The sequence below is a fragment of the Myodes glareolus genome, chromosome 11, assembly GCF_982192425.1.
Source record: "Myodes glareolus chromosome 11, mMyoGla1.1, whole genome shotgun sequence".
Taxonomy (NCBI): Eukaryota; Metazoa; Chordata; class Mammalia; order Rodentia; family Cricetidae; genus Myodes; species Myodes glareolus.
In genome coordinates, this window is record NC_142036.1 from 44,390,850 (window position 1) to 44,418,171 (window position 27,322).

General features: G+C 45.3%; 1 protein-coding gene across 4 annotated transcripts in view; it reads left to right on the forward strand.

The window, feature by feature from the left end:
* Nucleotides 1–6,324: 6,324 nt before the first annotated feature.
* The window catches only part of Map3k9 (mitogen-activated protein kinase kinase kinase 9), a 75,000-nt gene continuing 54,002 nt past the window's right edge, over nucleotides 6,325–27,322 (forward strand). For 2 of the 4 annotated variants that reach the window (XM_048449074.3, XM_048449076.3), the window contains exons 1-2: nucleotides 6,327–7,068; nucleotides 13,947–14,360. In XM_048449074.3, the coding sequence (XP_048305031.1) occupies nucleotides 6,681–7,068; nucleotides 13,947–14,360 (802 nt within the window). In that variant the 5' untranslated portion in view covers nucleotides 6,327–6,680. Of the gene's footprint in view, nucleotides 7,069–13,946; nucleotides 14,361–27,322 lie in introns of all 4 variants that reach the window. The other 2 variants (XM_085697425.2, XM_048449075.3) reach the window with 2 other exon arrangements.

Consider the following 27,322-nt stretch of genomic DNA (forward strand, 5'->3'; position numbering starts at 1 on the left):
ATAAAGCTTACATATTTATGATGAACAATATGTTTGTAGAATTTGTGACAGGCTAAATCAGATTAGTAAATGTATGTTCCACCACATGTAAGGTGAAGACAGTTAACATATTCAATGATTTTCAAGTTTAAAATATATCGTTATTAATAGTCACCCTGCTTTACATTAGATTGCTTGTTTTTTTTCTAACAGAAATCTTCCATGCTTTGACCACTATCTCCCTGATTTTCCCAGTCCGGATCCTCCCAGCTCCCAGCTGATCCTCCCAGCCCCTAGCCTCTTATCATTTTACTGTCTCATGAATCGAACTATTTCAGGGTCCACATGTAATTGAGATCATATAGGTATGTGTCTTTCAGAATCTAACACTTTTATACTTAGAAAATCTGTACATTTTAATGTAGAAACTACTAAACAGATCAGGATGAGGAAAATAATTACTCCTAACCCGTTATCTAGATGAAGGTGGCTACCATTCACATTTGGGGGTGTTCCTTTCAATAACATCGATGAACATTATTTCCCATAAAACTAGGAATATATTTCTTCCAGATTTATTGAATTTAAAATTATGATAGTGTGATCATGTTTTCACTTTGTGTGATTATTTCCCCAGGCATTATATCTTCTTTATGATTTATTATAAGGGTGATTCCTTTACTGGTCTCTCCCTCCACTTCACTGAACCTATTTGACTGGAAGGCTGACATGAAGGTCTTCTAAGCCTAGTGTGTCATTTCACAGAGAGCTGGCTCTGTCGTGAGTCTGTTTTGATGAAAGGCTCTGATGACTGCTAAGATGGGACTCTCCAGGGAATGAACAAATGAGACAGCTCTTGTCACCTGTTCCTGTCCTGAACCCAGGTCTTCAAGGGAGAGAGAGAAGAAAGGAGGGGACACTTGCTATCATGCTGACGGCTGGAGCAGCATTAATCCTCGGCAGACAAGGATGAACACACTACCCACTGCAGTGAGATCTATAAGTACTGTCCAGAGAGCACTCACTCCATCTACAGCTGTGGTTCTCAGCCTTCCTAATGCTGCGACACTTTAATACGGTTCCTCATGTTGTGGTGCTGTAATTGTGCTGCGGCTATGATTCACAATGTAAATATCTGAAATACAGGATATCCGATAGGTAACCCCTGTGAAAGGATTGTTTAACTCCAAGGGGTCACAACCCATAGTTTGAGAACCACTGATCTACAGAAACCCAATTGTCCACACCTGCCTTTTGTGAATAGTGGAAAAAGTGGGGAAGTACCTCACTGGACTCGTCCCTCCTCAGCCAGGAATCTGAGCCAGGGGTGTCCGTGTGTCCCCAAACTTGTTTCATCGCCCTGCCGCACACTCTCCCAAAACATTTGCTTCGGGTTGCATTCCATACCAGTAGAGTTTCTGAATTCAGAGCTAGGCGCTCCTTCCCTGGGGTGACGACGTGTGGGGAGGGACATGCTGTTGAGTGTGTTAGAAATGATCAGTGTCTGCTTGAGGGATTTAAGAACCAAAGGACTCATTCAAGAAGTTCCCCCAGCACACACTGTGAGTGGGAATGTAAATTAGCTCAGAGCCTGTGAAAATCAGCTTGCAGCTTCCTTAGGAAACTGAAAGTAGAGCTAAGGCACGGCCCAGGCAGCTTGCACATCACGTTTATGGCAGCGTTATTCACTGGAGCCGATTATAAGTCAGCTACCTGTCCATCAACAGGGGGACGGACAAAGTGTGGACTACGCACACAACAGAGTTAAATTTGACCATAAACAAAATTAGGTCATTTTCAGGGCTGGTGAGATGGTTCAGTAGGCAAAGGCATTTGTTATGCAAATCTAAACCCACATAAAGGTGGAAGAGAAAACAGGTTTCATGAAATTGTCCTCTGACCTCCACATGTACACACACACACACACACAACACACACACACACACACACACACACACACACGTAAATACCTCTAAAAAATTTACATCATTTGCTGGAAAGCTTAGGCAAATATAGACATGTAGTGTTTTTTTTTTTAATTTGTGGAGATTACATTTTATATAGCTATGTCATAAAGTTATGTGTGGTAACATATACATTTAAACACACATGACATGAAGGCAGAAGGGTCATGGGGGAGGAAAACTAGAGAGGAGGGAAGACTGAAGAGAAGAGAGGGTGGGGATGGATATGGTTAAAAGTAGACGTTACACTTGAATACAGACGTCTATGAAGCCCATCACTATGAGCAATGAATATATGCCAATATAAATTAAAATAAGATGTTTCCTAAAAGAACTAAGGGGAGGTGGCATTCACTTGCTAAGCTGAATTTTAGGATGAAGGGTGATAATTCACTGGTTCTAGACTCTGTGCAAAGTATAAATGTCCCTTACTCAGTCTGGGAGGCCAGAGGTATCTTGTTACTAGCCTTGATTTTTCACACGAGGGATCTGGGATACAGTGGTTTAACGTGCCAACAAGCATCAATCAGAATTCAAATTCAAGGCCTCATTCTCTTATGGGTCCCCCTTTCCTCCCTCACTCTCTCCATCTCTTTCTTTTTTCCTACCTTCCTTATTCTTTTTAAAGATTTATTTATTTATTGGTACATTGGTGTATGTCTGCCTTCCTTATTTTTTAATTGTAATCTTTTTGAGACTGACTCTAGGTCAGCTCCAGTCAAGACCCACTACATTCTAAGGTGCTGCTAAAGGTGCTTCTGATGGTGGAAACCGAGGAAAAGAAATATGAGCACTGGGTGCTAAATAGCATGCTTTGTGCATCATGTCTTGTTTAACCCTACAACATCCATAAAAAGCATGTTCTGTTACTACATAAATGAGGAAAGAGCTTCAAAAATTTGTCTTGCCATTTCCTTCAGTGAGGTAGCCAGGAGAAAGGTGCCCATGATCCCGTAAGCAATTCTAATGAGGTTCAGTGAGACCCCCTGCGACACACACACTCACAGACATCACACACACACACACATACACACACACACACACAACTCACAAACATGAATGTAGACGAAGACAGGAGTGGTGGGAAGGGGATAAGAGAGAGTAATGGGGGATGGAAGATGAAAAAAATAGACAAGTGTGAAAGTATAATAAAAGACATTATGTATAATTATGTAATTAATAAAAACAACAATAAATCGTGTCTTGTACAAAGTCAGATGCTTTTCAGGATATAGTCAGGATATCCCACGATCCGATCTACCCAGTGCTGAGTGTGTCACTGAGTGACACTTGTCTTCTCCTGCTTGGTTCTATTCTTTCCAGTGTGGTGGAGAAAAGGTTGCTTTTCAATTTCAGGCTGAGGAACCTAAGGGTGCCAATAATCTGTCATTTTACCCCAAAGACTTGCTCTAAACTTCCCAGTGGTTCAGGAAGGTTGGCCAGCCCACGAGCTCCGCCATTTGCCAGTCTGTTCTTCAATGCTGGGGTTTTGGACACACACAGCCAAATCTAGCTTTTTCGTAAGGGATTGTTTGTGGAGCAAGCATTCCTACCCATTGGACCATTTCCTTGACCCTGTGATAACCCTGCTCTGCTAAACAAAACCCAGACTTCCTAGGCTTGTAGCCAAGTCAGCCATCAGGTGTGACTGCCTGCGTTCACTAGCTGTGAACCAGGTATTCTGAGATGCCAGAAAAGCTGTAAGGAACAAGTCAGACCGGTTCCTGTCCCTGATGGCAAACACCTTCGTCATTAAATAATTTCAAATGATCAATTAAATAATTATTAATGTGAATCAAATAATGACAAAGCCCTCTGCAATCCTGTCTCAATAGGTTTCGAGCGTTCTTTCTTATCCTTTCATACCATCACCATGGGCTCCCTGTCCCACGGTTTCCACCTCTCTCCATCCCTTCCCCCTCTCCTGCTCCACCCTACACCTCTCCGGGACCAGTTCTGTTTCTGCTCCTACCATTAATCTCCGCCAGGCAACTCTGGTCAGAAGCATCTCCCCTGGTTTGAATTCCTAGCACTTATCCATTCAACAAATATTTACAGGGTGACTTGTTGGAATGTTTGGTGAGAGGCTCTTCACGGGATCTTAAGCACATGCTGCAGCATTAAATATGTAAATTGTGCAGGGAGCAAGGATTGTTCTCATCTGCTTTCTTGGAAAAGAGCATGCATAATTAGAGGGACAAAATGACAATTAAAAGTCCCAATTACTCACAATCCTACTACTTGAAGACCCACAGCTAACATTTTTCTTTTTTGTGTTTCTTTCTTTTTAAAAATATTCTTTGAAAAAAAAACAAAAAACGACAGGGGTGGAGGTGCATGTCTTTAATCCCAGCACTAAGGAGGCAGCAAAGGTAGACAGACCTCTATGAGTTTGAGGTCAGACTACAAAGTGAGTTCCACGGTGGCCAAAGCTATTACACAAGAAAACACTGTCTTGAAAACCAAAACCAAACAAGAGTTCTATGGGTGTGTGTTGTCCGTAGGTGTGTATGCACATACTCCATGTGCATTCCTGGTGCCCACAGAGACCAGCAGAGTGTGTCAGTTCCCCTGATGCTGGAGTTGCAGATGTTTCTGCGCTGTCATGTGAGTGATGGGGATGCAACCTGGGTCTATGGAAAGAGCAGCCAACGCTCTTGACCACCGAGTCATCTCTCCAGTCCCTCTAAGTCATTCTTTCTGTTCTTTCATCGACTTTGTAAAGCTCCATTTTCACACACATGGGAAAAAAAATTAATATTTTTCTATCCCCCCCCCTTTTTTTTCAGGTGGAGTGGTTTCATCTTAACATTAGAAAATCTACCCAGGCTCATCCACATCTTTTCCAGTTTATTGACCCCCCCTTTAGTATCAACTTCAACATGTTAGGGAATTTCCTTCTGGGACTCCATCTTTGGGACCTCCTGGATGCTGTTTTGAACAGTACCATCTCACCTTTTCCTAAGACCTTAAATGTGCAGTGCGTATATTTACAGTGTAGTCACTAGTCTGGTGGAAGCTTCTCTCCAGTTCCTGTCCCCACCCCCCTACTCAAAGAGTCGGTAATGTTTGGGTGGACCCTCCACCTAAGACCCCTCCCCCATCTCTCTCCAAAACTGCTGCATCTCGAACTGCCCCTAGAAAACAAACACGTGGTTTTCGGTCTTCTCTTTTCTATATTCTCTCTGGGGGGCTGGAAAATCATCCGGGAACGTTTGCATCCTTTAAACCTAAAATTTAGAATTAAATTTTTCTAATTCGGTTTGATTTGGTCTGATTTGGATTGTTGCGTCAGGGGAGAAGCTTATCTGAGTATAGAAACTTCTCACCCACAGTCACCAGCAAAATCACCTGATGACCATCTTAAAACACAGGAGGCCTATCCCTCCGCTCCTCACTTGAGGGGTGAGAACGCAGCAGTGTTTAACAATTGCCCAAGGTCATGTAAGCTGTCTGGCTATTTTTCCAAATTGCTCCAGTTTGCCTAATAATAAACCTCAAACTAACATTAAAACAAAGTAATAGTCTGGCTGGGCATGGTGGCACATGCATGCAATCCCAGTACTCATGCAGATGAGGCAGCAAGATGGTGAGTGTGAGGCCAGCCTGGGCTACATAGTGAGACTTTGTCTCAAAAACACAAACACACACACAGTGAAGAACTAACTCTTGCTAAATAAATCACATCTATTCCTGCCTTGGAAAAGGTAATACGGTTTAGTAGATACCGGGCCGGATTTCTCAGTACTGGCTTGTTTTGAAATAGGGAAGCTTGAAAGCACGTAAGATGAGTAACAAAAGGTCGGCCCTTGCCCAAGACTCTGCTTTGGCCCTTGGTGTGATCTACATAGCCGTCACCAGGGTCCTAGATACAGCCAACTCCACAAGGCAAGCGCATACCAGTTGGTTCCGCACGACTTCCCCAGCCTGCGGTAGCCCCACTAGGTGACCTCCCTTTCGAAATTCTAACAACTTCTCACAGAGCTGTATGCAGTCTTCCGCAAGGCCAGCAACGCGATCCGAAGAGTCCTTCCGTCGCGAGCCATAAGGTTCCGGGGCGTGAGTGTGTGCGTGGAGGCGGGAGAGGACGAAAGCTGGTCCCCAGGGCCGACCAGGGCAGAAGCAGCTCCAAGACTTTGGCCACCTGAACCTGGAACTGGTGCAGCCCGTAGGACCAAGGCGTGCAGACAAAGACAGCAGGCTCCGCAGCCGGCTCCCACAGTCCGAGCGCACGGTCTGCCTCACCTTCGGGAGCCACCCAATGAGGCCTCAGCCTCTCCCAGGAAACGGACAGCAGCGGTGGGCCAATGGGATGACGGACTGGCGAAGGGGGCGGACCTGGCCCGGAGGCCCCGCCCCCGGGTCCGCAGGGTTGGGGCGGAGCCAGGCTCGCGTCAGGTGGTCCCGGGCGTGCGGGGAGGCGGGGCGTGCGGGGCGGGGCGGGGAGGGAGCGGCCAGCGGGCGGCGGGCACGGGCGGCACGAGCAGGTGGGAGCCGCGGAGGGGCGAGGCCGCCCGCGAGGGCGCCAGGCGGCGGGCACTGCGCCGCTCCCCTGTCCGCGGTGCGCGCTCGCGGTGCGCACCGGGCGTCCGCCGCTCTCACACGCCCCGCCTGCCCGGGCCCTACCTGCGGCGGCCGTCGGGGGCGCGGAGCCCCCAGCGCTGCCGAGCCGCATGAACAATAGGCGGCGGCGGCTCCTGCGGGCGGCCGCCCCGCACCCTATGGACCGGCCGCTCTATGGAGTCCTCCAGATCGCTTCTCGGCTGCCTGGCGAGCGCCGCTGCCGCCCCGCCGGGGGAGGATGCCACGGGCACAGGAGCCGAGGAGGAGGAGGACGAGGAGGAGGCGGCGGCCGCCGAGCTGGGCTCCCACGCCGCGCTGCCCTACTGGACGGCGGTATTCGAGTACGAGGCGGCGGGCGAGGACGAGCTGACCCTGCGGCTAGGCGATGTGGTAGAGGTGCTGTCCAAGGACTCGCAGGTGTCCGGGGACGAGGGCTGGTGGACCGGACAGCTGAACCAGCGGGTGGGCATCTTCCCCAGCAACTACGTGACTCCGCGCAGCGCCTTCTCCAGCCGCTGCCAGCCCGGCGCCGAGGACCCCAGTTGCTACCCGCCCATTCAGCGTAAGGAGAAGGCGGCACCGAAGCCCGGTGGGGAGGGGAGGGGTGGGTGAGGCCTGGGATGGGCGAGGAGAGGTCAGAGGTGGGGAGCGATTGGCCGGAGCGCGGGTGGGTGTGCGGGCTGCAGGGGTTTTAGCTGGTGCCATCGAGAAGCTCCAGAGCCGCAGGCCCTGCCTGGAACTTCTTCACCTTCACCTCACTCGTTCTAGTAGCAACTCCTGAAACCCCAATCCCCCCCCCCCCCGCCCTTGTGCCCCTCCAGATCTGGAAGGGTTTCTGGAGAGCAGGTGGTTACTAATGTCACCAGTAACCTTAGTCCCCCAACCAACGACCTGGCGGACCTCATCTGTCGCTTGTCCCCGCCTCTTAAAGGTATTTGTCCTGAGAGCAGTGGAGGTGTCTACCGCCTGCCTGGGCAGGCTCACAAGTCCCGGAAGCATGTAAGAAGGAACTCAAGAGTCAGGTGCCTTTGAAATCTCGTGTTGGTTTCTTGGGTTCTCGTACTGTATCTCAAAGTTGTTCCTTGAGAAGTCTCACCAAATAATATGTTAGAAAAGGTGTGTATGTGTGTGTGTGGGGGGGGGGAGGGCGCAAAGCCATGAGTGGAGAAATAATTAGAGAGAGAAAGTATGTCTCTCTCGTGGGAGTTCAGGATCACCAGGTACAGTGCCCAACTTCCTGTACCTTACAGCCATACCGTTCAACAACACATAATTTTTTCACCCAAGATCCTTGCCTGTATTTGGAATTGGCTAAATCTTGGGGGGCGGGGAGGGCCCAGAGTTCCTTCCCAGGGCCTTTCTCCCTGTGTCCTGGTTTTCATCAGTTTCCCAGGGACCCCCTGTTCCATGCACCTTACGAAATTTCCTTTGCTATTTTTCAAAGGAGTTAAATTGCCATTATAATTCCTTAATCACTTGTTTATACTTGGTTATTTTAGAAGAAGTGAATCTCTCCAAGTGCAATTTATAGTATTTGAAAGTTTCCATAGTTCCAATTAGAAGACGTTCTTACTACACACTTAGTAGTTAGTTCCTTGTTTTATGTACTTTGCAGCCAACTTATTTTTTTGTGTATGTCACTACAAAGGGCTAACGTTGATACTTAGTTTTAAATTTTCACCTGCAATAGTTAACCTTTCTGTTATGTTTACAGGAACAATTGCATTAAGATGAATTTTAAATATAATTGCAACTTTTTTTTTCCCTCTTTTCTTTTTGGCCCTTTGACTGTCAAATTGTTTAGCTCTCTAGTTTTTCCTTAGATCTGTCCCCCTTTCATTCTGAGTTTCTTGTTTTTTGAAATGTACATTGCCCAGAAATGGCAAGTCACTTTAGAATGTTTCTGGTTGCTAGGTATTTCTGGCATATTTGGTAACACTGGTGAGACAAAGGCCAATCAAAGGTGTTTGGAATTAGTGTTGGAGACAAACTTGGCCATACGTTGAAAGAGGTTTTGAGGTTTTGAGGCTCTTTGTGGGTGGAGTTCTGTGACATTGTTTTTAGGGACAGCTAACGTGAGAGTGTACAAGTTATGTGAGGTTCACAGGCAGCCACTCAGGTTCCTCAGCAGCTTGTGCTCCTGGCTGTCACAGCAGTCAGGAGCCAATATGACTTGGGTTAAAAGAACCTTTCCGCTGAGTGTCAGACATGTCAACAGCATGCTGCATTCAGAAACGATTCCCTATAATGTGGCCAGGACTCACCTTATTGGAATAGACGGTACCTTGGATAGAGTGGATTTCTAAGTCTGGAACCCAGATGGGAGGACCCTGTGCTTGGGGAAAGAATTCATTTGAGGAGACTGGCATTGGAAGTTGTGGCAAGTGCTCTAACTTGACCTTGCAGTATTCTTGATAGTTCACAAAGCTCCAGTCGAAAGCAGGTTCTTGAGTGTGTGGTGAGTGGTGGCTACTATGTTAAGAGTCAAGGGATGGAAGGATGAAGGAGGTGCTACTGAGCACACCAGGTAAACTGCAAAGTAAATGTGAAATTTCGGCCAGTGCTTTGAAAAGATAGGAATGTCTCGCCTGGGAGCTCTGTCCACCAGTTGAGTTAGTGTCACTCAGGAAATAAAGATGATTGACAAAACCTGTCCCCCAGGGCTTGAAATAGTAAAGCCACTGATGATTCTTCCCCAGAGTTACCCTTTTAAACCTCCCCTCTGGGGCTTATAGCATGTGATCTATTCAGGACTGCGAATGGAATACCTATGTCTAGTCAAGCAGTGAGAGCCAGGTTTAGTTTTACAGTGTTGTTTTCAAGTGAAACTTTTGCTTCAAACTTTATTCAGTACAGAAGGAGAAATTAATCTTTCACCAAAGGAAAATATGCTAGTGATAGTATAAGCCACTTTATACTCTGCTTTTATCCTGCCACTGTAGGTACCAGGGGTTGGCTCTCCATGGATGACAAATGTGTATAACCCCCGAGATCTCTCATCCTCTGTTTTGTAATAGGTGAAACATGTAAGCTGCAGTTGGTCACCTGGGAGATGCATAACTATTGCAGTGTTTCTTTACGGTAGTGTCAGGCTGTTTGCAGCACAGCCCTGAGAGCACTGCTAAGCGCCAGTTGTTTTCCCTGAATTCACTATTCACTACCATTGTAAGGATAGATTTTTAGATATGTTTAAGGTTTTTTTTTGTGTGTGTGTGTATGTGTGTGTATACATGTGTACATGTGTTTGTGCAGATACATGTACCCATGCACACTTGTACCCATGAATGGAGGATGCTGGGAGTCCTCTAAAGATCTCTGCCTTGAGACTGTCTCTTACTGAACCTGGAGCATTTTCAACTAGACTGGCGGCTATAAGTCCTAGCAAACCTCACATTTCTGTTCCCTGCCCTAGTATATTTTTTTAATTATTTATTTTTTTAACTTTTCTTTTTGAAACAGGATCTCACTATGTAGCCCAAACTACCCTTGAACTTATGATCCTCCTGCATCAACTTCCTGAGTGCTGGGATTACAGCTACGTATTACACACCTGGCTCTGTATAGAAGAATTTAAAATTAACAAAGTATACTATTCCCTCGTCGTCCCCCCCCACCAAGTCCACGAGGTAGTTTGACTGGTTCAGTCAGTCTCCAAGAATACAATTTAGAGGAAATAACATCCTGACTCCAACATGAAATAAGGTTCTGTTAATATTCCTAGAAATAGCCTCCCACAGAAAATTAAAAAAAAAAAAGTGTGCTGAATGCAAGTTGACCTGATTCTTGCTTAAAACCAGGTCTTGACTGGAGCAGAGAAGGAAAGGAGAGCCCGCAAACTCTGCAGGTGAAGGTTTAGTCCCTGGAAGCCCATTGGAGGGGACTTCTCTGCAGGGAAAGAAGAAAGTCCTTTGACTGTTGGGAAACTATCTTCTCTACTTTTCTTACAGGCTGGCTTCCTTATGTCTCTTGACTTAGTAGGGAAAAGCTGAGGTCTTAGCTTCTACCCCGAGAGAGGTCACTGCTTTCCCGTCCAGCCTTTGTCTGCACTGCTGCTGGAGGAGCTGTCCTTTCAGCACCCGAGACCAGAGTCCCATCTTTTGCACCCTCCGGTAAAGGTTGAGCACCTACTGTGTGTTGACAAGTATGCTTCAGAGCCCAGAGACAGGGTGTGCATAAGAGAAATAGTATAGTTCATTAGTTCAAAGACTTGGCTGAAGAAATAAGGCGATCAATACAATTCATTGAAGAGGCATGGAGCTTTTCTCTAGAGTAAGGACTGGTAGAAAAAAAATGAAAAGAATATTCCTTGCTGCCAAAGACCAAGTAGACATGTATCTTTCAAAAGGGTTTCTAATCTCTCTTGAATGTTGGCATGTTTTCTCATTCATGTGAATGACATCAGGCAAAAGTTAGTAATTAGTCAGGATTCATTTTTAGGACTCAGAAACAGAAGCTATTTTAAGCAAGAAATAGATTCAGCACAGGAAATTGGGTGCTTACAGAATTCTTGGGAGGGCTTGGAGAAGCCGCTCTTAAGGGGAACATTCTGGGCACTGCAGAGCTGACCCAGCAAGCAAGTTGGCACTGTTCTCACTGATGAAATTTAGCATCTGGAGCTGCTGTTGGAGATGGCAGCTTCCGGGGTATCCCGTTGTGTTTGCAGCCTGGAGACTAGGCAGCCACTTCACTAGGGAACATTCATTTGCACAGCTGTAGGGCTATTGACTGGACACTGGTATGCTGCTGCAGACAGCCATACCTGCCAGGAGAGGCAGCCAGAAGATGGTCTCCATTTCTAGGCTTTGCCAATCTTGTGTGTCCCTTAATTCACATCCAGAACCTTTGCCATAAGGAATCCTGGGATTTGTAGTTTTTTAGCTTTCTAGACCTGATACTAAGAGACAAGGTGCTAGAAGGATATTGGGATGGGTGTCAATTGCTAGCTTCTGCCGTGTCATTTGTTCTTCAGGGGGACCCTCCGTACCCCAAGACACAATAGCTTTCTCCTCTTTTCTTTATTTCATGGTATCAGGGACTAAACCCAGGACTATACAAATACTAAGAATGGACTTTGCCAGGGAACTGCGCTGCATCCCCAAGGGGTTATGTTAGCCTTATGGAACTTTGAGGGTCAAGACAGACTCTGCTTCTTGTGTACGTAAAGATCATTCACCTGGCTTTTCCTGTGAGTTGCCTTTGCACAGATTGACAGCTGCTTTGTAAACTACAAGTAGAGGAGAAAATGAGAAGAATTACAATTAAGTAAGAGCGAAAATTTGAGCCTCATCAGCTTCCAGATGAGCAGTGGAGTGTGACAGGGCAGGCCACATAAGGAAGAACAACCATTCAGTTTGCTTGCTGAACTCTAGAAATGCATCTTTGTCTTCCTGGGCTTGCTGGTTGGTTGGTTTATCTGTCTGTCTGCTTGTTTATTTTGGTGGAGTGTGGTTTTGCTCCCAAAAACCCTGCCTACCCCTTTTCCACCCCTTTCAAACAGATGTAAATTTGTTTGCTGGTCACCCACTAAATATTTGTCACGACGCACACAGTGGTGGCAGGCAGAACCTCTGCCCTATGGCTGTCATTGTGTCACAGGGATAAGAGTGAGCGAGTAATTAAATAACTCTTGATGAGTCTTGTGGAATGGAGTATGCTGCAAAGGTGATTAGTGGGAGCTTGCCCTCATTTGGTCTTGAGGTTAGAAGTTTCTCTGTGAAATGGATGTTTAAGTTCAAATGTGAGGAATGAATCAAAAGAGAACAGAAAACAGGTTTCAGGAGAGACGTGATACAGCGGTATGCTCAGTTCTTTTATTTTTTGCATTTTTAATTTTTTTTTATTTAAATAACATTTTCTCATTTACTTTACATACCAACCAATCTCCCCTCCCTCCTCTCCTGCTCAGTTAGTTTTTAATATTCTATCTAGCCCAAAATTTATAATCACTGGTGGCCACTGTTATCTGTATAATCAGATTCCTTAGGCTCAGATTCTAGATCTTGGAAGCACAAGGAATGGTTGAAGCGACTGTCGAGGATGGGCCTGAGGCACTGAGGTCCTCAGAAGTGAGATATTTCCCATGAGGCTCCTTTCCTGGACATCTCAGGAACCAGATCCTGATAGAACCCAGTCCTGGAAGTCTTTCACATGGACTCAGTTCTTCCATGTTCAGTTCCTCTGAGGAACAGCAGGTTTGCATCACTCACTGCCAGGGCCTCGTTAGTGGTTCTTCCTTTTTTTCTTTTTCTTTTTCTTAATATTTATTTATTATGTATACAATATTCTGTCTGTGTGTCTGCCTGCAGGCCAGAAGAAGGCATCAGATCTCATTTCAGATGGTTGTGAGCCACCGTGTGGTTGCTGGGAATTGAACTCAGGACCTTTGGAAGAGCGGGCAATGCTCTTAACCGCTGAGCCATCTCTCCAGCCCTGGTTCTTCCTTTTGAGAGAGGGTTTAGGGCAGGCTCACCTCAAACCTGCTAGGAGCTTAGGTTAACCTTGAACTCCTTATCCTCCTGTCTATCTCCTGAGTGTAGGGTTGTTGGCATGCGCCGCCACACTGTTTTATGCAGTGCTGTGGATTAAACCCTGAGCTTCATGCATGTCAGGTTCTACCCACTGAGCAGCATTTGAGTCCCTTAGTGGCTCTTTGCTCCAGACTTCCTTTCCCATTATGTTATCCATGGCTGTCAGAGTTGGTATCCTTTCTAAACCACAGAACTCCCTTTCTTAAGGGTACGTGAGTACCCTTAAGCCCTTCAGAATTGCTCGAAAGTTTATTGCCGCTTGGTTACCCCCAACAAGGCTTAGGTCTTATCTCTTATCCCAGCACAACCGTCCAGCTACTGCAGACTCCCTGATGGTCTCCAGGTGTCACATGTCTTGATGTCACCATGTCCTCCTCTCTGCCTAGATTATCCTTTGCCCCGTCTGTGATGAGAGTCCCTCTCTACTCTTCCTCTAGGCCTCTCTTCACATGTCCCTTTTCTGCTCACCCCTGCCCCCGTCCTGCTGTGGGAGTTAGTGCCCTTCTTTATCCGGTGATCCCGTTTCTCTAGATGTTGTTTACAAACTAAACTGTAGCCGCTGTATGTCTGCTTAGCCGTGGGTTGTGTGCCTCCCACCACCAAGAACAAGTGAACCTAAGCAATTTTCAAAAAAGGTCACCCCAGTATTTCTTTGAGTTAAAATGGGGTGGTCTTGGTACAAGAGTCTCCTGATTCTCCAAGTAGGATTTACGTTATAGTAAACACCTGTCAAATGTCTGCTATTTGGTAGTCACTAAGAATAATGCACATAGTTAACCACAGTCTTCACTGCTTACGTAGTTTACAGTGGGGAGACAGGGAGGTCCTGCCTTCCTACCGTGGCTGTGTTTGCCTATCCCGTGGAAGTATGATTCAAAGGATATGGTTGACTTCCTGTTTTCTTCTTTCTCAGTGTTAGAGATTGATTTTGCGGAGCTAACCCTGGAGGAGATCATCGGCATTGGGGGCTTTGGGAAAGTTTACCGTGCTTTCTGGGTAGGCGACGAGGTCGCCGTGAAAGCAGCTCGCCATGACCCCGATGAGGACATCAGCCAGACCATAGAGAATGTGCGCCAAGAGGCCAAACTCTTTGCCATGCTGAAGCACCCGAACATCATCGCCCTCAGAGGGGTGTGCTTGAAGGAACCCAACCTCTGCTTGGTCATGGAGTTTGCTCGTGGAGGGCCTTTGAACAGAGTGCTGTCTGGGAAGAGGATTCCCCCAGACATCCTGGTGAACTGGGCTGTGCAGATCGCTCGAGGGATGAACTACCTGCACGATGAGGCAATCGTCCCCATCATCCACCGAGACCTTAAGTCCAGCAACAGTGAGTATGGGGAACTGGGCTAGGTTGGGTGTGAAGAGCAGCCACCCCCTCGCTCTGTGGCTTTAGTAAATGTGGGTTCCATCGAGTGGCAGTGTTGGGGAAGAGGAATGGGGGCACCTGAGGGGTTTATGAGCTGATAATTAGCAGGCAGCGTTGTCAGTATTTGAGACTGATATATGCAGAAATAGATTTCTTTTCCTGTTTGTGGGAAATGTGTGTGTAATCCCCGGAAGGAGGATACCCCCTTTCTGGAGCAGCAGAAAAGGCAAACCTATATAGCATGTCTGCATCTCTACCTCCACTTCTCAGCTCACTGGAGAGGGAACCGTCAGAAGAAGAGGTGTGTGTTTAGCTGAGACCCAGTGCAGGTGGCCGTGTCAATTGGAGAGCATGACCTGACTGGTGGTTTTTTAGACCTCCTGTTAGCCCAGGGGTGCTATTAATTAATTCCATAACTAGTGTGTAATTGCAGGGAACTGGGAAGTAACTGTGTATTAAATACACAGACTCTATAAACTGGCTGTAAAGTCAGTGTTAGGTATAATTAAATGATAAGTTGGTGGAGACTTGAGTCTTGCACGTGGGCTGGCAGAACAGCTAGGAATAATTTCCCTGGCGCTCTCACTTGCTCAGACTGACTGCAGAGAGGATGCGTGTGATTAATGCTATTGCATTTATTTTGAGTAGCCTGTCCCTGGGAGGAGGGTATTTCTCTCCACATCTGTGTGCTCTGAGCCTAGAAGTAGTTCTTCAGAGTTGGCTTTTTGTTTGTTTGTTTGTTTGGTGTGTGTGTGTGTGTGTGTGTGTGTGTGTGTGTGTAGAGGGAGAGAGAGATTATACTTTGTGATTTTTTTTAAAATGATTTTTGTTTCCTTTATCCCTTCTGTCTGTACTCTCTGCTTCTTTAATAATAGATGACTTCCTCTTGGTGAGAATATGAACAATTAGGTATAACTTTAATGGTGGGTGTAAAAGATTCGTATTATATTAGATAAAATCTTACCTCCTCTATTCTCTTTGCTGAGCTTTTATGGTTTTCTCATCCCTTCTCCGAAACTCTGCTCTTTAAATAGATTAACTGAATTGAGACTTTGAGTTTCTGACTGTCAGCCCAGAGGCTGCTGGTGGTGGAGTAAGAGGCAGGTGAGTTGGTAGAAAATGTGAGGTAGAAGCTGAATTCTCTTTCTCTTATGTCCTTACTATTCTGAGAGAGCTAGGTAGCATGAAATAGCGTTATATAATTTAGCTCATTGAGAAATCTGGGCCAAGATAATGGAAGTGTAAAAGTTTCCAGTTTCCTTGATCAAGTTTAAACTTTGACCATAATCTGAAGCTACGTATAGAAAATTTTCCCTTCTGCCAGGTTACTGTTGGTGGGATCAAGGCTCTTGTAAAGGAGCTGTTGCCTTGCCAAGCTATGCTGCTGTAGAAGAAGGCGGAAGACTGCAGGTCTCTTTCCCAGGAGGTGGGGCTCTGGTTCCATCTGCCTTTGCAGCGGGGAGCTTTCCAGGAAGGAGTGGACGTCTCAAAGGACTTTGTCAGGATGTACGTGCTACCTACCACCCCACTGGTGCCGATGCTGGTATAGGCTGTAGATTTTTGCTTGTGAGTCGTAGTTTGTGGGTGAGTGTTTGCCTGGGATGGCATCTACCAGTAAGAGCCTCACTGAAGCCATTTCAGAAATCGTCTGCCACCACTTTGCTCATTGCTTCCATCTTGGCAATTGTGATTTCTTCGTGTTTTGTAAACTGGGGACACTCTTCTCTTTTGTTTTTATTAGGGGTTATGGAAGGTTGGATTTTTGGTCACTGTCATATGAGGGCAGAGTCCCAGAAAGTAAATGTCAGTTGAGTTTGAACTAGTCAAGAACACGGCTGTCTACATGGAAAAGAGAAAGTAGTGATGGGCATCAGCTGTTATGAAGTCTTAGTAAAAAGTGACTGATTCAAATGTTTTATTGTCTTGGTCACATGTTTTAGCCATTTGGTGTTTACCGGCAGTGGGATGTGTATGGGGTAGAGTAACCTTTAGTATGTAATTGGCATTAGGTGTCAGTTGGACTCAGTGTACAGTGACAGCAACCGAGAGATACCCTCCATCTACCTTTGAAATGAAGTCTGAGGATTTCAGGGCAGCTGCACAGTGTATTCAGAGATCCGTTTCTTATGCCATCATCCCAGCACTTGGCTTCCAGCCTCAGTCTCCTTCTGGTCCAGGATGGGCATGAAGGGTATCTATTGTTTGATCCAGGTACAGGCCTGAAGGAGGAGGGAAAGCAGAAGCACAGAATGCCTTTTTCCCTTGTTGGGGTCCAAACCCCAACATAAACTATTTCTCTGGACCTGTGTGGAGGTACGGGAATAAAGATACAACTCACATGGCTTTATCGGGAAGGAGAATTTTAGTGATCCCTCATGAAATCTTGAGTTTACATTTTGAAAATTTCTCCATGTTTATTTTCTAAACAGCCTTTATACCAAAATGTAAGCTGAGGGGGAAATTTATTAGCATTATGTTTTCTAGGTAACCAGAAATACGGGGCCTGTATAATAAAAGTCTTTGCCCAAGACAGGCATAATCTTATGACCTGTTGCAAAAACACAGGTTTTTATTTTAAAATTATTAAGAGAGAGTAAATTGTGGGGCAATATTATACAGGCCCCATATTTCTACATGGTATGGCGGCCAGGCTCTCAAGCCATAGCGCACCTGAGGTGGTGCAGGCTGTCCTACCCTAACAAAGGGTCAGGATGTTGTTTTGCTCCTTCTTTGTAATTTGGAGGATGCCTGGGATACAGATGCTAATTCAGGCCTATGTGAGAGAGCTGGCATACAGAGCAGGAAGACAGGGAGAGGAGACGTGACAAAATGGGCATAGAAAGGTGTGGTCAAAGGTGTGGACGTGACTAAAACCACTCACCTGGTTTCCTAGGAAACAACATACTAATAAATTTCCCCCTCAGTTTACGTTTTGGTATAAAGGATGTTTGGAGAATAAATGAGAGGAATTTTCAACATGTGAACTCAGGGTTTCATGAGGGATCAGTAAAAATCTCCCTCCCGATAAAGCCATGTGAGTTGTGTCTTTATTCCTGTGCCTCCACACTGGTCCAGAGAGAGATAGTTTATGTCGGGGCTGACACTCCCTCAGCTGAGTCCATGCCCAGTAACTTCCCAGAGACCCTGTCTAAACCCATGTTCTTACATTAATTGGACAGAATGTGCTAGCTGAAGAAGGGGCTTCCTAATAAAACATTTTAATCAGCCACTTTACTAAGACTTTGTAACAGCTTGATGTTAGTAATAATCAAGGTTTGTTACTACAGATGGGCATAGGTCATGGAATAAGCAGCCAGCAGTCTTGCTGTGGAGGTTTCATACAGGGGAAAACCCTTATGTCAGTTGTGTAGTATCCTATAGCTGAGGAAGTCAGCCAGGTCCTGAGATGGAAGACCTGGACCTCTTTTAAAACTAATGGCTTGCATTACTTTATGGTATTACATCAGTGACTTGAATATTACGTCTTAAAAGTACTTGTAAAAAACCACTGCCTATAAAAACGGATCTGTGTCAGCCTACTTCTTCCCACTGGGGAAGACCAGTTACTTGTTACTAGAGGCTCTGGAGAATGATGATCTGTTAAAGGAAATCTCATCTTTTGGGGGTAGTAGGTGTGTGGTGGCTTCAGGATATTGTGTGGTGGGTGGTTTGGTATGAAGGCATTCAGCAATATTGCAGTTGAATAGTTCCATGAAAAGCTACAAGGTATAGCTGGTGAGGTGGCCCAGCAGGCCAAAACTTGATGAGCTGAATTCAGTTCCTGGGACTCGCATGGTGAAGAGAAACTGACTCCCAGATGTTGTACACACATACACACACAGAAAGAGAGAGAGAGAATAAATAAGTAAATGTAGTAAGTTATTATTTTTTTAAATTATGAGGTTGGTGATATGTCTCTGGTATAGTGCTCACCTAGCATGTATATGCCTTGGGTTCAAGCCCCAGCCCTGCCCCCCCCAAAAGTAAAATGATCCAGGCAGTGGTGGCACACACCTGTAATCCCAGCACTTGGGAGGCAGAGGTAGGCGGAGCTCTGTGAGTTCGAGGCCAGCTTGGTCTACAGAGTGAATTCCAGGATTGTTACACAGAAAAACCCTGTCTTGAAAAACCAAAAAAAGTAACATAAGATGCTATGAAAAAAGCTTTGGAAAATATAAGGACTTACAAGAGAAGATACTGTTGCTACTTCAGTTTAATTTAATAACTTCTTTCCTTTTCTTAAAAAGGAACACAGGGTAAAATAATGTTTCTAGTTTTTTTTCTATATGCTTATGAATTTTAAAATGCCTACCTCTAGCATTCTGATAAACACACTGTGTTTCTGTGTGTGTGCTTTTCTTCCTGGTCCTGTCAATTTGCCTTTTATGGTCCTGGGCCCTAGACTGGTGCTTGCCAGCTGCTGTTGTACAGCAGGGTGTCTCACTGGTACTTCGTGGACAGCAGGGTATCTCACTATTACTTTGTATGCCCTTTTGTAAGGGTTTTAATTTTTTTATATTTATGAATAGTATTGACCTGTTTGTTGAGTCATATATCATCCAAATTGTGTTCAAGTTTGGTTTACCTCCTGCTTGTGCCTTCAGGAGGTCTCAGGTAGGTTGTTGATGTTTGTTTTCAAGCTTTTTTTTTATATTTATTTATTTATTATGTATACAATATTCTTTCTGCGTGTATGCCTGCAGGCCAGAAGAGGGCACCAGACCTCATTACAGATGGTTGTGAGCCACCATGTGGTTGCTGGGAATTGAACTCAGGACCTTTGGAAGAGCAGGCTCTGAGCCATCTCTCCAGCCCTGTTTTCAAGCTTTTGAGATAGAGTCTCCTATAATAGTCTAGACTGGCCTTGAACTAGCTCTGTAGGCAAGGCTAAGCAACTCATTCTTTAATCCTTGCAGAGGTAAATGGATGTGTACTTGATTTGGGGCTAGTTACACAATGCCCTCCTTTTATATGACAGCTTGGCATTCTCCTGAGGTCCTTGCCAGCCCATCTCTGTCTTCCTCCAGAGGGACTTTCTCCCTAGAGCAGGTCTGTGTCTCCAAGAACATACTGTCTTTTGCTACCAGCTTTGTTCCAGGGCCATGCCATGACCCTCAGTATGTGCATATATATGAATGGATGGATGGATGGATGGATGGATAGATGAGTGAATGAATGAGTGAATGGTTACATGAACTGAAATACTTATAGTTTCTTAAAATGTAAAAATTCATTTTATTTACGGACGTCATTCACATTTCACTTGCATAGAGTTTGTTTTTAATTCTCATTGGGATCCCCAGTGAGATCCTTGGCCCTTTCTGTTTGAGCCCACCAGCCTGCTCTGGATGCCTGAGTGTGGCATTAAGCAGTGTCTTTATTCCCATTCTCAAATGTCGCCTTCTGTCTCCATGTCTTCCTACGTGCCAACCTGGCTAACTTGCTGTCCAGTGTCTACATGGGAGTCAGCCACTGGCTGCCAGGACCTGTCCAGACTGCTACTACTGCATTGTCACTGGTCGAAGTACCAGTCTGCTCGGGCTGGCCTCTGCTCCTCAGGCCGACTTGGGACCCGCTAGCTTGCTCTTCCTGCCACCCTCTGTTTCTATTGCGTTACTTGACTGCAGGTTCTGCAGCTCAGAGTTCATGTTCGCCCACCACCACCTCCAGTCCTGTGCCACCTCACAAGCTCAGGAAGCCGAAGACAAGTTTTCTCACAGTTTACTTTCTTCAGCTGCCGTCTGCTCCTTGGCCTCACCTTGGCTTCCTCGAATCTTCTCACTCTGGAGTACGTGGGCCAGACATTAGTCAAAGGCTCTGCCTCAGTCTCTGTGTAGGATTTTCCATGGCTGTGAGTGTGCTGGTTCATAAACTTGATGGACGCTAGCATTTTGGTCCTGTACTCCTGATAGATCATATTCCTGCCTGTAGAATATGCCTGTAGAGCAGGTAAGGCATAGGCACCGTGTACGGGGGCATTGTGACCTCAGACGTGCCTGGAAGAGAATGAAGACTAGCCACAAAAACCTAAAAGTCTGTTGATGGTGGCATGTGCCTTTAATCTCAGCATTTGGGGAAGAGGCAGGTGGATCTCTGAGTTTGAGGTCAACCTGGTCTACAGAGCAAGTTCCAGGACAACCAGAACTATGGAGAGAAACCCTGACTCAAAAAGTACCAAAAAAAGAAAAAGGCAGATTTCCTATAGGTGACTAAAATAATATAGAATAAGAAACCACAAACTATCCCAGAATGGGTCTGGGATTCAGCAGGGGATCATCTGCAGGGATCAGCTCCTCATCTTCCTGGAGAGGTAGGCAGGTGACTTTGTATGTGCCTCAAGAATGAACCCCCATGCTGTCAAGACAGCTTGGCAGGTAAATGTGCTTGCCACCCAAGCCTGACCTGAGTTAGAAAAGACTAGATTTTTCAAATTTTGCTGGGGAAAAGTATGCCGATAGTAAAAACTTTGGACTTACCTTTTGTCACTGGAGGCTGTGTCTAAGTTTAGCTGGTGGCTACCAGGCATGTCCCAGAGCATTGTGCTCAGTTGATGGGAAGTACTTTCTGCAGCCAAAATACATACGTAATCGAATAAAGCCAGAGTGAAGCAAACAGCAAGCCAGCAGACATGACTCTGCAGAAGAAAACTGTGTGGCCAGTGACCGGTCTCGTGGGGCTGCTGACGGTCCCTTTCCCAGGTCCTTCCTGGCTCTCCTGCTTACCTATTAGCCCACCTAGCCTCCCTCCCTGTCCCCATCCACTTTTGCTTTGATGGGCTTGGAGACTGAATCTTGGACCTTGGGTAGTTTTTTACCACTGAGCAATAACCATAAGCCCTGGCTCTTTTTGGGTGTTAGGGCTATAACAGTAAGCTAGAACACAGGGTTAGGCCCTGCCCTCAAGGAGTTCCCTTGAGGGAACTCACACAGAAGCTTAAAGTCAAGACTAGTCAATGACAAGAAGGGTGGAGGGGACACTAGTACCATGAGAAAGATGATCAAGGCATATGTGCAACAGGGGCATTGTGGGATTTCCTAGGGATTTTTTTTTTTTTTGGTAGGAGACTGACCTGAGGAGGGAAGAACAGTTGATCACTAGAAAGTGGGGAGAAAAAAGGGATGAGAAGGTTCCAGAAAGGGGGACCTTTCACCTGTAGTTGGAGGCTGTTTGTTTCCCAACTTCCCAGACCTGAAATAATCACACAGAAACTATATTAATTACAAAACTGCTTGGCCTATTAGCTCAGGCTTCTAATGAACTAACTCTTATATCTTAAATGAACCCATTCCCATTATTTTGTATTTTATCACAAGGCTTGTGGTTTATCGGTAAGGTTCTAGGTCATCTGTCTCCTTCATCAGCTACATGGCATCTCCCTGACTCTGCCTTCTTTTCTCCTCTATCTCTGCTTAGAATTCTCGCCTTGCTCTGTTCTGCACTGCCATAGGCCCAAAGCAGCTTCTTTATTAGCCAATGGTAATAAAACATATTCACGGCATACAGAGGGGACTCTCACATCACCTCTCCTTTTCTGTCTAAATAAAAAGGAAGGTTTTAACTTTAATATAGCAAGATTTTATACAACAAAACATTTATCAAGCAAAAATTATAGTGACAATATTTAGTTCATTTACATTTGGCAAATTAAGGAACATACTCTATCATTTATCCTATCTTTGTGAGCCTAAAGTTTTATATTTAATCTATCTTTTTTAATTATAACTTTCTTCAACTCCATCAAAGACTCCAGAAGTATATAATATTGCCTAAGTAAATAGGAAGTGCATTGTAAACAACTTCCAAAACTCTAGAATTGGCAGAGACATCTTGCTTCCTGGACAGTCACCCAGAATTCTTCTTTATCATTGGAGCATCCATCTTCAGCCTACAGGTCCATAGTATCTGGTAGACTTTTCCATGAAACAGGAAAATTTAAAACCAGTTCCACCTATCATGGCAGTTTGTCAGTCACTTTCTTCTGTGTCCTGCAGAATGTCTGGCAGACTCTTTCATGAAGCAGGAACCAGAAGAACTGTCTCACCTTCTTTAGACAACTTTAGCAGTCAAGTTTCTGTGGGTCCTGCATGTCCAGTTTATACAGCATACATCAAACCATCTAGACAAGAATGGTTTCTTGCCCAAATAGCTTACAAACTCCATAAGGAGCCTTTTCAATACCCCTCTCCTCTTGAAGGAGATTGGTGCTGCTAAGAGCAGATATATCTCATTGTCATGAAAAGTCCTAGGTTCTTAAAACATTTTAAATGCCATATTCTGTTAATCTTTGAAATGTTTGAAGAATACCTATCCATATGAAATATATCTCTGTATACCTAGAAAAACCTAACAAGCTTGACTATTATAGATGATTATTTATTAACCTGTATTTCTTAATTATACATTATATTTTTAAACAAGCTGCACAAACACAATACCTTAAACAAGTGCAGAAATATACATATGATGAAATTGACCTTAAATTTGTATTAATAAACCAAGATCCATACCAATGCAAAGTATTCATCTCTATAGCATGCACCCATGTGAGATTGTGGCTTGGGAAGGCATTTCCTTTGGATTCTCTTACCTCAGTTCCTAACTGCCATCAGCAGATCTGAGGAACTATTGAGCATGAAAAGGGACAGTGAACCCTTGGGACCTTGCCACTGTTTCTCTAGAACCCTGCTTGGTTTCCTTTTCTGTTTCATCCTTCAGAGGCTTCTTTAGAGTTTTCACACTGGAGCAGGGAGTAGTTCTAGACCTTGGGCACCATTTAGGCACTAGCAAAGCTTGCGTTGAAGTTGGGGCAGAAGGTTGCTGACTTAGTTAGGGTTCTATTGGTGTGAAGAAACACTCTGACCATGGCGACTCTTATAAAGGAAAACATTTCATTGGGGCTGGTTTACAGTTTCAGAGGTTTAGTTCATTTTCATCGTAGCGGGAAACATGCAGGCAGACATGATGCTGGAGGAGGAACTGAGGGATTCTACATCCCGATCAGCAGACAGCAGGAAGAGAAAGGGAGTCATACTGGGCCTGGTTTGAGCATCTGAGATCCTCAAAGCTCACCCCCAGTGACACACTTCCTCTAACAAAGTCACACCTACTCCAGCAAGGCCACACCTCCTAATAGTGCCATTCCTTGTGAGACTGTAAGACCCAATTTCTTCCAAACCACCATAGTTGCCTTGTTTGGAGGAACATGGGAGGGATTTCCGGGCGGTGGTTGCGGACTCTGATTTCAGGTGAATCTTAAAACTCATTCTTTAAATTTAAGCCACCACTGCCCTGAGAGTTAAACATATTATTTTCCAGTCCCATCCCTATATCCTCTATACACAGAACAGGCAGTTGGTAATAGTGATCAGCATTTTCAGATGGTCTATGGTCTTGTCATTACTCTAGATCAAGATGTATAAGAAGACAAGAGCCTGCCCTTTTCTCGCCTTTCTTTCACATCTCTTGAACAATTTTTTTATCCTTAACTTGGTGGTTCACCTTATCCTCTCTGCGATGTAGCTTAGGGTTGCTTGTGAACACAAAGTCATGAGATCACAGACTGAAGGATACAGCCTCTTGCCTAGGCCCAGAGAACACAGCTCTTTACAGAGTCCCCTTTGTGACCCTGGAACCCTCTTGTAGAACCATACTCTGTTCCTCTCACTAAGTCAGGGTTATTAACATAGGGCCTGTGTACTCTGGAACCTCATGCAGGGTTAGCATGAGAGGGCTTAGTGTAGATGAAGGTTTCTGCCCACCTGATCCCACAGCCATTCAATCCCAAAAAAACATACAGAGGCTTATAACAATTATAAACTTTTTGGCCTGTTAGCTCAGGCTTATTATTAACTATCTCTTGCAACTTAAATTAACCCATAATTTTTATCTATATTTAGCCACGTGGCTTGGTACCTTTTCTCAGTGCAGCATTTTCATCTTGCTTTCTCTGCATCTGGGTGACGACTGCAGATTGAGCCTTTCCTCTTTCCAGAATTCTCCTAGTCTGGTCGCCCTGCCTATACGTCCTGCCTGGCTACTGGCCAGTCAGCATTTTATTAAGCCAGTATGAATGACAGATCTTTACAGGGTACAAGAGCATTATCCCACAGCAGCTTAGTTTTTATTAATACAAGTGTCAGAGATGGTCACAAGCAATCCTCATCAGAGAGACTTTGAATTGGACATCTGTTTCAGAGGTGGCCTGGGATAGTAGAAGGAATGTGAGTATCAACTGTATCCTTGACATCAACTGGCTAGGTATTGTTGGATGTACCTTGCAATGTCTCTAACGACCTCAGATTCTTCCTCTGTACAGTGAGAGGTTTGGACAAGATGTTGTCTGAGATCCTTCCCTGGATTAGAGCGAATGTCAGTGTTGTCAGGGGCAGGCAGTGACTACATGGTTTATCTGCATCCACACAACAGATTGCAGGATGCCCAGATTCCCCTGCTTCAGGGCTCCGTGAAGGGTCTAGGTCCCCTGAAAGTGCAGTGTACTTTAATGGAGAAACAGTTGACAGGAACCGTGCATGCTCCTCTGTCCCCATTGCTGCTCAGGCTGTGACAGATGGCCTTTCGGAGACAGAAAATGCTCCGGTCACATGAATCATGATGGGATTTACATCAGACCAAGGACAGTTGTCATCCTAAAAGTAGGACACAGTTAGGTGTTTGCCACTTCTGTCCTTGGAGCTAAGCAAGGGACATCAGTGGCTCAGCTTGCCTCTTGTACTCTGAATCCACATAGGCCTTCTTCTCATGGGGCTCCAGACCATATTTGTGGTTTTAATTGTGTCTTTCTGTAACCTCACCAACATAATTTCAGGAGGACCTGGGACCCTGTGTGGAGCCCTGTGAGAGTAACAGAAATTAGACATATTATAAGCTGAGTTGTGGGTTCCTTTCTTTTCTCCCCACTTCCCCAGGCTTTACCCTTTTTTTGGGAGATGTAGCGATTTTGGTGGAAAGAACAATGGCTTGGGAGTCAGACAGACTCTGAATAATCTTGGTTAGTTTTTTTTCAGCTTTATTTAAGCCAGGGATACCTAGGAAGAGGGAATGTCAATTGAGAAAATGCCTCTATCAGAATGGCCATTAGGCACATCTGTGGGACTTTTTTTTTACTGTGGGTGGTGCCACCACTGGACAGGAGGTCCTGGTTTATGTAAGAAAGCAGGCTGAGCAAGCTGTGGCTAGAACAAGCCTGTAAGCAGCGTTCCTCCATGACTCCTGCTTCAGTTCCCGCCTTGAGCCCCTTCCTACTTCAACTTCCCTGGGTGGTAGACTGTGACAAGGACACTGGAACCGATCAAAGCCCTTTTCTCCCCAAGTTGCTTTTGGCTATGGTGTTTGTCACAGCAACAGAAACCAAACAAGGATCAAATCTTTTCCCTTCTTAAGTACCTAATGCTGTCCGGGAACCCTACCTATAAAAGCTGTGGACATACATACAGCAGCAGTGACGTGGGATAATGTGGGCCGAATGAACCCCACCCAGGTACCATATTCATTAAATTGTTCTATTTTTTATATATTTCCAAGAAGTAGAACTTGGTGCCATCTCTGATCATTTTAGATAGACACAGGTGTAGTTGTTTTTGACTGTGAATTGCTTTGCTGAAGTCAGGTGCCTCCTGCCTCCTGAGCTGGCCTGGTATCATCGTTCACCTCCACACTGAGACAAGGAATTTGTCTCCTTGGGAGCTGGATAAAGTGCTAGATCTCACAACCTCCTGATGGTGGCGCAAGACCCTCTTGTGGAAGAGCCCCATGGTTCCTGTTTCTTCTGGACTCAGCCTTAACCCGGGGTACTTGACCCCCTGGAAAATGCTACCCGTCTTGTCTGTTAGGACCTTTGGTCTGATGGAGTGGGACATCTGGCCAGTTTTTGGCTCTGCTGGACGCAGTTGATAACTGACATACACTCTAGGACTAAGGCAGGATCTCTTCTCTGCTGCCCACTCCCTACCTTTCTTTTGCAGTCTGCTGCTGAGGTCAGAGTGAATACCTCTTTTCACATCTGGCTGTCCCGTGCAAGCCTGTTCTGCAATCTCACTTAAGACTTGGGGGTATTCAGGGTGAGCTGACGTTCTCTGCTTCTTTCATTATTTTTGTGGTCTTTTTCAGGAAGGGAAGTCTAGTATGTTTGCTTCTTTCCATGTCTGTGTAAAAGCTCTGTTTTATACAGTGCTCCCCAAGTCTGTGGTGAACAGTATCTGCTAGGTTTCCCCCAGAAATGTTTATGGTTGTAAGCACTGCAGAGCTTGTCCTGTGTGTTTCCCCATGCTCGCTCCACACAGGAGCAGCCTTTAAACTCACTCTTTCTTAGAGCCTCGTCTTAGGTGGTGAACTCCCTTTTCCTATGGAGATGACCCAGGTGAGCTGTAGCCATGCCTGGCTTGACTTCACCTCTGGCTCTGCTTGCTGAGGGCCTTGTGCAGAGGACCTAGTCTGTGTGCCTTCGGTTTTGCCAGTGTGAAATAGCAATAATTATGACAGCACCTGTCTGATTTTACAGGATGGAAGTGAGGATTGAACAGGTCTGCCTGATGAACTCGTAGCAGTCCCTGACACTCAGTGAGCTCTGGCTCCGTTGACTGTCAAGCGAGACCCTTGGCCGCTGCACTTGCTCCCTAGCCTTTAGATCACACTTCGTGCTGCTGCCTTTTGAATTTAGTCTTCTAGGTGCTTTCTGTGCTTTGGTGGGTTCTCTCCAGTTTCACTATAGATTTTAAAAATTCAAAGTGTAATGTAATCCACACATGGCTAAAAGACAGTAGAAAAAATGACACACAAAAGAAGTCCCTTGCCATCTTTCCTAAATAAACCCCAAGTTTATTCCTAAGAAATAAACTACAGTCAAGTTTTCTTTTCCTATGAAAATGTAAGAATCTCAGTGGGATTCTTTTTTATCATCTTTGTTA